Here is a 10414-nt window from a genome sequence, read left to right as displayed (position 1 = left end):
ATGAATTGGACTTGGGGCTGCGGCTGCTTTATGTAGCTTCGCACTCTCAGCCGCCCTTGCCCAGGGCTGAGTAAGGGGAGCATGTGTGCAGCAAAGTGGCAGCAGAGGCTTTCCACAGCCACTGCCAGTCCCCCAGCGCTCCTGGCTCCCAGCTCTGGGCAGGGCTAGTGGGACCATGTATTGTTGCTGGTGATGAGCCAGAGCCTAATGAGATCACTGGCACGACTCCCGTGGACTCCAGTGGACTTTGGGTCAGGCCCTTTATCCCCCTTCCATCGCCCTCCCAACACAAGGGCTGTCTGGCTCTCCCCATCCTGCCCCATCCCCCATGCTGTGGGGCTGTTGTATCATTGCTGAGGAGGGGGCAAGACTTGCCCTTTTCGGTACACGGCCTCCCCACCCTCCCTTCCCTGTGAACTCACTGAGCCCGACAGACGCTCGCTGCGCAGGAGGGTTTTATTTGCTTCATACAAAAATACTGAAACCATCCGCTTTAAATCCACTCATTACAAGTTGCATTTCCAGGTGCCTCTGCCCGTGTTGAGAGGCCAGCGATCGCACAGAGACGGGCCCAGTACTGCTGGGAGGCTCCTTCTTTGCATGGCTCAGCATCCAGCCACTACAGACACTTGCCGTCTTTTCAAGCAGGCCCTGAAGCCTCCCACAGGACAGAGGCATATGGAAGGAGTCTTGGGCATTTATGAAAGGAGGGACAGGTCATAGCTGAGTCCGAGAGACTAGCTGCCGGGTCCTGTGCGTGGGATCCGCGCGTTAAAAGGCGCCTCGGGCTCATCCGCACACCTCCGCCGTTGCATTGTACGAGAAGTACCCTGACCCAAAGGCCTCAGTACTAGGGCAGCTCAGCTAACATCACAGCAGCACCTGGCGTCTCCATCTTGATCCCAATTCAGTGTCGTCATGGAGTTGCGGCTCCTCTGTCTGCGGGGGAGGAGGGTCTGTTCTCCGGGTGATAGCTAGGACCCCACCTCCGGCCTTGTTCTCCTAGGCCACGACAGTTGGCAGATCATTGAGCTCTGAAAAGAGGACATTTGGTGAGCCACAGGAACTGCCCCGCTGCCGTGTGTGGGCAGCTTGTTTAATGGGCCGAGACAAATTAGCCGTGAGGATTGAAAATGAGTCAATCTTTTCTTCTGCGTGTCCCAGGGGATTGTTTTAGTCGGGTCGTTTTGCCCGGGTTTTCGAGCCATCAACGTTTTGTTTTCATTTGAGGGCTCGAAATGCAAATCAGGCGGCAGCGTCCCCTGCTGATTTGACATGTCAAAGGTTTGCTGGTTTGGCAGAGACCTGACTCCTCCCAGCTTCCCCCATCCCCAGCTCCTGGCAATCTGGAGCGTTCAGCTGAGCTGTGAGTGTTTCACCAAGATGCATTTCTCGCTCTCAGTTGCATCAATGGAAGTCTGAAGTTAACACCTTCACAAGCACAGGAATTAGAGTGCTGTAAAATAGGTGTAAATAGGAGTTGAATCAGGCACTTTTTGGTGTACGAGCTAGTAGTAAAAATACATAGAGTACCGTATGTGTGATGAGGGTGAGTTAACCAGACCTTTTCCCATTGCCTGACTCCTATGCATTTGAAGTCCTAGCCTTAAGGTTGCATTATCAGTGTTTGCTTTATACCGTGAATACCTAAGGGCAACACGACTGTACTTCCTGAGCTTTGATCTCATTGACCCACCAACCCGGTTACACTGTACGTCTGTTTGACAGGCAAAATAATGGAGCGGGCCAAACAGAGCGCGTGCTGCACACACACACACAATATGAGGGGCCTCTACAGCGATCATGGACACTGTGAGAGGTTTTCCTTCGTGCTGTTGCCAGAGCGCTGTAGGGCTTTGTAAGCACGGGATGCCCAGTATTAAGGTGTAAGTCAGAGGTCCCCAAACTTTTTAGCTCACGCCTCCCCCCTTACTCCTGGTCCGCACTCCCCTCCCCCCCCAGCCACAGCTGGAAGATAGGGCTGGGAGCGGGGCCGGGGTCAGGGCCAGGGCCGGGGCTGGAGTTGCAGCCGGGCTGTGAGCCAAGGGGCGGAGCCGCAGCTGGGTCGCGGTCGGGCTAGGGTTGGGGTCGCCACCACGAGCAGAGTCACGGCCTGGCCAGGAGCGAGGGGCTGAGGCCAGGGCCCCAGCTGGGGCGGGGCTGGAAGCAGAGCCACGGCCTGGAGTCACGGCCGGAGCAGAGCTGGGTGCTGAGCGTGATTGGGTGGCCCTCCCTGCCCCCATGGGTGCTGGCCTGGGCCCCGCTGCGACCCCCAGAGGGGTGTGCCCCACAGAATGGGAACCTCTGGTGTAAGTGAATGAAGAGAGTAAGGGCTTGTCTAGAGAACAGTTATACCTCAGCTTGCCTGGCACCAAATCCACAGCGAAGTAGCCTGCCGTGCACTGTCCGCAAGGCCCCTGCTACCATGCACCAAACATTCCCTAGTGTGCTTCCATCGTCTCTGCTTCGAAAGGGGAATCGGTCAATGTGTACAGGGGAACTTCTAGTGAGCGGCCGCAGGCCCGCGGGGACAGTTAGCACGCGGCAGGCTAGCGCTCTGTAGATTTACACCCCAGCTTGCCCCACGCTGGCTGTTTATCTAGACAAGCCCTAAGCCAGCGGCCGTGCACGCCTCTGCGCAGAGCGGGGGAGCGTGAGAGTGCTGGACTCACCCGTTCTGAATTTGTTGTATGTGCCATTCTCAAGCCCTACGCCGCCGTCATCCGAACAACAGGTCAATCCCCTCTCTCTCCACCTAGAGCAAGAGTTAAACCAGTGGTGACGCAATGAGAACAAAGGCTAGACCAGACAGCTGGTGCACGGAGCCCCCCGCCTCTCAAGCTGCCTGATGTTGTCTCATGATTTCCTTGTGCCCTGCCCATCTCACGGTTGTGCCCACCTGTGGTCACTCTTCTTGAACTTAGATGGGAAGCGCTTAGGGGCAGGGACTGTTTTTGTGTTGTTTTTGTACAGCGCCTAGCACAACAGGAGCCAGTCCAGGACTGAGGCCACTAGATGCTAACATGATACAAACAAGATAACGTTTTCAAAACCACTCAGGTGACTTCGGCCCCTAAACTACAAAATCTCTTTTGAAAATGGGACTTGGGCTCCTAAATCTCACTGAAAGTTAATGGCTCCTCAGTAACTTTGGAAACTAATAATAATCAAGACTGTACCAGGCCATTAAACGGCTGACGTTGCCTGAATGTCAGCAGGCTGTGAGGGTCCCTTCATCCCAGGCCCCAGCAGCCAGCTGCAGTGAGATCTATTTATTATTGCCCTTAGCTAAACACCCGGAAGTGTCTGAGGTGCCCCGGGAAATGAGCAAAAGCGCAGCCCCTGCCCCACAGAGCTTACAATCAACATTCAGCACAACACGACAAGCGGGGGAAGGAGGATGAGTGTCTGGCAGCTGGAATGGTGGATGGAGGTGATGCAGGAGACATTGAATCACCAAAGGGGGAGGGAGCATGGTCCTGGGGAAGGAGACAAGCCATTTGGCACGGGCACTGGGAGAGAAGGAGGGGGATACGGATAATTAAAGGCCTGTCAGAGATGGTTCAGAAATGAGGATACTAATTCCACCTTGCCGCCATGGAGGGGTGTGAACTAGTTGACCCTTCCTTCCAACCCAAAGAGGTCTGTGGCCATCAACATCCCCAGAGATTTTAGCAGCATGATATTTACCAATGTAGAGCAAATATGAGTGAGATGAGCAGGGCTGAAACCACATCTGTGAGAAGCCACATTATTCTGTACTCCTTTGGTGTCTGGAAGAGAACAACAGAGAAAGCGTCCAGCACAATAGTTTAGTCTAAATCTGATTTTTTGGGGCAATTAAACTGACCGATGCGCTTGCCCTATAACTTCCTGCTGATGTTTCAATGGAGCTTGTTGACATTTGCAAAGAGCAGCCACCTAGCTTGGTGTTGCCTCCTTTCTGGATGAGCTAATATTCATCATCATCCTCAGAGATGGGGCCTGCTGCGTCCCTTGCACCAGAGAAAAGCCTGGACTCAATTGTAATGAAAAGAAGAGGGATCCTTTAGTGAGATGACTGGACACAGACAGAGCTGGACAGCAAGAGAACTAGACACTCAAAGACGAAACATAACCCGTGATGTCACCATTCAGATTCTCCCTAAATCCTGCCCTGCTGACTACTCAATAGGACCACCCCAAATCCTTGGGTCTGAATCCCAGGAAGTTCTAGATGAGAACTTTGCCCATATGCCTATAACAGGCTGAACCCAATCTCTAAATCTGAAGGCATCTGAACATGGGGAAAGTCCTGATTTGGGTCTAAACTTTACAGGTTTGGCCTATCCGGGATGGAGAAGGGAGCATTATATCCGGTGTGTGAGCTTGAAAGCAGCCCCGTGGCTATCTGTGAAATGTAGGTTTCTTCAGAGTGGACAGATTATAGATGGGACCAACAGCACAGGAGACCCCCTTAGCCCAGCAGGGTATTCGGAGGGGTCTGGATGAATAAGGTGTGATCCATGGGTTGGTCAGACCAGCATCTTAGGGTGACTGGAGGAAAACACAAGCTCCTCCCACCAAAGTAAGATGATTATAATGCACCTTTCCCTTGGTCCTCTGCCTCCGGATCATTCCTACTTATCCACCTGGGCATCAATGATACTGCCAGGAATGACCTTGAGCAGATCAAGGAGGACTACGTGGCTTTGGGAAGAAAGATAAAATAGTTTGAGGTGCAAGTGGTGCCTCCCTGTTGAAGGAAAAGGCCCGGGCAGGAACCATCAAATCCTGGAATAAATGCGTGGCTATGCAGGTGGTGTCGGCGAGAGGACTTCTTTGACAACGAGATGATGTAAGAGTTGCTTCCTGTGCAGGTCTGGGCTTCATTGATCAAATAATGGGAACAGCATCTTTGGACATCACCTGGTTCACCTGAAAAGGAGAGCTTTAAGCTAGGTCTTATGGAGGATGGTGATAAAAATCTGCCAAATGTGCATCTAGGTTCAAGTAATGAAGACAAGGGGAAGGAGCAAAGTATCGGAGAAGGGACTAGAAATCACAACTGCATTCAAGAGGCAAGACGAAAAGCAACAGGGCAGTCTGCAAAATATTGCCTGAATACCAATGCAAGGAGTATCACAAACAAATAGGATGAACTGGATGTCATGATATATGAAGAAAATTATGACTTAGTTGACATTATAGAGACTTGGTGGGAAAACTTCCATGACTGGAGGACCAGCATGGAGGGATATAGCTTGTTCAGGGAGGGTAGTATGGGAAAAAAGGAGGATGCACATCTGTACATCAAGAATGCATACACATGCTCTGAGGTCCAAGAGGAAATGAGTGGCGGCGTTACTAAGAGTCTCTAGGTGAGGCTAAAGAGGGAAAAGAACGGTAGTGATATTATGGGGGGGGTCTATTATAGACCACCAAATCAAGACGAAGAAGTGGATGAGGCATTCTACAAGCAGGTAACAAAATTAGCTCTTGCTAGTATTAATGGGGGATTGTAACTTCCCTGGGATTTGTTGGAAGATTATTACAGCAAAACATAATAGGTCCTGTAAGCTTTTAGGGGTCATCCATTTTGGATCTGGTTTTGACCAACAGGGTCAAATTAGTGAATTAGTTGCAAATGCACAGTGGTTGCAAACTTGGGAGGAAGTGATCACAATCTGATCACATTCAAGATTCTAGGAAAAGGAGGACATGAGAACAGCAAAACAAGGAGTCTAGACTTCAGAAAGGCAGATTTCAACCAGTGCAGAGAACTAATGGGCAAGGTCTCATGGGAAGACAATTGGGAAGAAAAGGAGTGGAAGGGAGCTGGCCATTCCTAAAAGATGTAATACTAGAGACTTGACATCAAGCTGTACCAACACAGAGGAAAGATACGAGAGCCACAGGAGGCCAATGTGGCTGCACAAGGAGCTTTTTACCCATCTAAAAACCAAAAGGGATACCTACAGGAGATGGAAGGAAGAGCATGTCACTGAGGAAGTATACATGCGAATAGCATGAACATGTAGGGACAAAATCAGGAAAGCCAAGGCAAAGGAGGAGTCACAGTTGGCAAGAAATATTAGAGACAACAAGAAGGGTTCTACACGTATGTCAGACAAAAAAGAAAGATCTGGGATGGGGTGGTTCCACTGCTCAATGGAGATGGTGAGCAGGTAAAGGAAGATGATAGGAAGGCAGAGCTGCTCAATGCCTACTTTGCTTCAGCCTTCTCACAAAAAACATGTGACAAGACGACTAGTGAAGTGACCATAGACAGTAAAGGGGAAGGATTGCACATCGGGATAAGTAAAGAACACATCAGAGATCTTCTGACTAACCTGAATGAATTCAAGTCAGTGGGGCCTGATGCTATTCAATCCAGGTGCTGAAGGAAGTAGCTGAAGAAATCTCAGAGCCACTGGCAATAATATTTACAAACTCATGGGTGACAGCAGAGGTCCCAGAAGACTGGAGAAGAGATAGTGTAGTGCCCATCTTTCAAAAGGGGAAAAAGGAGGAGCCTGGGAACAATAGACCAGTCAACCTGACATCAGTCCTGGGAAACTACAAGAGCAATGTATAAAATATTCACTTTGCGAATATCTGGAGGATGAAGGGATAACCACAAGCAGCCAGCATGCATTTACTCAAAATAAATCATGACATACCAGCTTGAATTCCTTCTTTGACAAGGAAACTGGTTTGGTGGAGAGGGGAAATGTGGTGGATATAATATACGTGGACTTGAAAAAGGCTTTTGACACAGTCCCACGTGACATTCTGATAAGTAAGCTGGAGAAATGCAGGCTCGGCAGAACTGCTATTGAGTGGATACATAATTGGTAAAACAACCACAAACACAGCATAGCTATTAATGGAATAATGTCAGATTGGAAGGTAGTCTCAGGTGGGGCTCCCCAGGGATCTGTTCTGGGTCCTGTATTATTTAGCATCTTTATTAATGACCTTGGTGTAGATATAGAGAGCACACTGATCAAATGTGCAGATGACACAAAGCTAGATGGTGTTGCAAACACTTTGGAGGATAGAGCTAAAATTCAGAGGGATCTTGATCAATTGGAGAACTGGGCTATAGACAACAAAATGAAATTCAACAAAGACAAATGGAAGGTGCTACACTTAGCGAAGAAAAACCAAATGCACAAATACAGAAATGAGGAAAAACTGGCTTGGCAGCAGCACTGCTGAGAAGGATCTAGGAGTCGTGGTGGATCACAGCCTCAGCATGAGTCAGCAATGCCATGCTGCTGCAATAAAAGCAAATGCAATTTTGGGTTGCAATAACAGAGGCATAGCATGCAAGCCATAGGAGGTGATAGTACTGCTCTACCCAGGGCTGGTGAATACTGTGTCCAATTTTGGTCAGCAACGTATAGAAAAGATAGAGAGAAACTGGAAAGGATCCAGAGGCGAGCGACAAAAATCATCACAGGGATGGAATGCAAGCCCTATGAGCAAAGGCTGAAGGAACTGGGTATGTTTAGTTTGGAAAAGAGCAGATTAAGGGAGGACGTGATCGCAGTTTTGAAAAGCTCCCATAAAAAAATGGAGAAAATTTGTTGTCTCTTGCCAAAAAGGGCAGGACTAGAGGCAATGGGTTCAAACCACAACATAGCAGATTTAGGAAAAACTTCCTATTTGTCAGAACAGTAGGACAATGGAACAGACTGCCTATGATTTAGTTGAGGTTAGTCCTGCTTTGAGCAGGGGGTTGGAGTAGATGACCTCCTGAGGTCCCTGCCAACTCTAATATTCTATGATTCTATGGAGGTTGTGGAATCTGCTTCACTGGAGATTTTCAAAAGGAGGTTGGACAGCCGTCTGTCTTGGTTGGTTTAGACACAACAAATCCTGCATCTTGGCAGGGGGTTAGACGAGATGACCCTTGTGGTCCCTTCTAATCCTGTGGCTCTGTGATTCTATGCATGAGCAGGAAGCTAGGATGCTTCAAGAGATGACACACTGCCTAGACCACCAGCATGGTCAGGAGGCTTCTAGACAGAAGGCCTCCGTCAGCAGGCAAGATGATGTCTTCTCAGGTGGGTGCGAGCCCCGGCTTTCCGCAGATGATTTAAATTAGTTTCTTTTCCCTCTTCTCAAGACCGGAGGCTCTCCGCTCTGCCAGACCTTGGCTCAGTTGTGTTTGTCTGCTATGCCAGGGATGTTTTACCAGTGGATGCCTTCCATTTTATTCCTGTTAATACGCATAATGTGGACATTGGGTCTGAACCATCATTGCCCCATGTGCCACTGTGGCTGGTATAAAGAGATAGCAGGTTAGGGGTAATTCCTCACCCCTTCCCTCAGAGAATACTGGTGGGGGGGGCCTATGCATGGCCTCCGTGGCACCCCCAGGAACGGGTGTTCCAAGTTCAGCTGGAGGGGGAGAGAGAGCAGGGCTGGTGCAAACCTAGACTCTTGCGGAGTCCCACAGGGGCCATTTAGGGATGCCATTCAGGATATTGCCCTTGATTGTGTCAGGCCGAGAGGGCCTCCCCTCCATCCCTGCCCGACTGCAGGGATGAACCCGTCCCACAATATCTACAGATGAGCATGACCATCAGCCCCCAGACAGTCTTTTGGGTCCCTCGCTCCTGGAGAGCAGGGCTGGTTTTTCCCCTTACCATGAGGAAGAGAGGTCGGTTGATGTCCTTCAGCAAGTGTACGGCGTTGGTGGTCACCGAGTGCGCTCCGGTGCACCAGGCCAGGGAGAAGAGCCAGGGCTCACTGACCACGTAGAAGTTGGTGGTGATGTTGGCCTCAGCGTATTTCCTTTAACATACAAACACACCAAACACGACCTCAAATAAAAATAAACTTTAAGGGCGAATGGGCCAGCTCAGTGGAGGCTATTAGTGTGTTGAGGGGGATTGCCCTGGGAGCTGGAGAGCATGGGAGTGGAGGGAACCAAGACTGGCCAACCAGCTGATTATAGTAAAAGACTGGTGTCAGTTATGATCGGCCAAATTGGAACATTTGATCTTCAATAGGGGGACAATCACATTTGAATAACAATATAAAAACAGGGTTCTTTCAGTCATGCTTTGTATTAAGGTTCCGTTTATAAAGTGTTAACGTTTAGATGTTTTAATCAATAGCTAATGAATTGTTAGAGTGTCTAACAGGTTAATAGGTCACTTATAACCCCATCTTACAACCATCTGGAACACCTTCACTGATGGGCTTATAAACATCTACAACACCTGCTTCTCGTATTCACAACATGCTTATAACAGCTCTGGCTCATGAACTGACTCTTTATAAATCATTCCTAAATGGAACCTTAACAAAATATGACTGTTCTTTCTAGATCATTAAAGGAATTGGTGCTAGTTCTAAACAGTTATATTGCCAGTGTCACTATTTCTTGTTCTATACATTAACTAGATCCGGTGGGATGCTAAACTGTTGGTAACTCTGCTTGGGATTTTGGAACAAGCGTTAGAAAAGCGGAGCTGCAAGCACCTTCCAATTTGAAGCAATAAACTGCTGCTTTTTTAACAACTGAAGTGTTCTTGCGGTTTGAGAAAAGCAGAAATTCCAGCCACAGAGGGGAAGCAGAACAGCATAGCTGAACCATTCTAGAAAACATGAGCCCTTCTATTTGAGAGTTTACATTTTACAAAGTATTGTAAACTTACAGCAGTAGTAGGAGGGCTAGGTTGCCTATAAACCAGTCACTAGGGGGCAGTGGTCACTTGCCAAGCCACCATGCCAATGATATTACAAATATCTTTTCTGTAATAAGGAACCCCTTTCTTTACATGTTATCTGCATGATCAATCTAATTACTGTTAGAACAACTGCAGCACAGTTTCTGAAGTACAGAGGAAGAATCCAGTAGATTTGGGATCTGAAAATGAAGGTAAAACTATTAAGCTCCAAATCTCTGATTCAACGCGGCACTTCAGTGTATTCAGGATGGAGCTTTGCTGTGGACATAAATTACATCAAAGGATGCCAGGCAGTTGAATTGCTAACGCTGTGTGTCAATTTGCACCCTGACATTGGGGATGATCCACCACCTGTTGCAATCAATGGAACAATTAGGGAGTCAGGACCTCTGGGTTCTCCTTCCGTCACCACCACTGATTCACTGGGATCTCAGCAAAAAGTCAACTACCATGACACCAGCTTCAGTGGCAGTTGGACTTACATGCACCAATTTATGGCTACATACATACAGATGCTCATCAGTAGGGATTGAGCCTGGGACTATAATGGAGCTACTCCTAGAGCTGGGAGTGAGGCCTGGTCTACACTACAGAGTTATGGTGATATAAGAGAGCTTATGTCAACCTAACTGTAAGCGTCTACGCTACCATGTTGCTCCCGTCGATGTAAGTCACCCACTACGCCAACTGAAGAACTACGCCTCCGCAAGCGGCGAAGCGGTTAG

At 48.8% G+C, this 10414-nt stretch overlaps 1 protein-coding gene across 1 annotated transcript in view; it reads right to left on the bottom strand.

Moving 5' to 3' along the window:
• Window positions 1-452: 452 nt before the first annotated feature.
• GDPD4 (glycerophosphodiester phosphodiesterase domain containing 4) overlaps window positions 453-10414 on the bottom strand; it is a 46483-nt gene continuing 36521 nt past the window's right edge. The window contains exons 14-17 of the mRNA XM_067533245.1: window positions 8640-8787; window positions 3691-3773; window positions 2673-2755; window positions 453-1034 (exon numbers count right to left, since the gene is read on the bottom strand). Of these exons, the coding sequence (XP_067389346.1) occupies window positions 1003-1034; window positions 2673-2755; window positions 3691-3773; window positions 8640-8787 (346 nt within the window). The 3' untranslated portion in view covers window positions 453-1002. The remainder of the gene's footprint in view (window positions 1035-2672; window positions 2756-3690; window positions 3774-8639; window positions 8788-10414) is intronic.

Source organism: Emydura macquarii, unplaced genomic scaffold (genome assembly GCF_026122565.2).
Source record: "Emydura macquarii macquarii isolate MOO-44397 ecotype Brisbane River unplaced genomic scaffold, CSIRO-AGI_Emac_v2 contig_3328, whole genome shotgun sequence".
Lineage (NCBI taxonomy): Eukaryota > Metazoa > Chordata > Testudines > Chelidae > Emydura > Emydura macquarii.
This window is presented reverse-complemented; position numbering and strand designations above follow the sequence as displayed.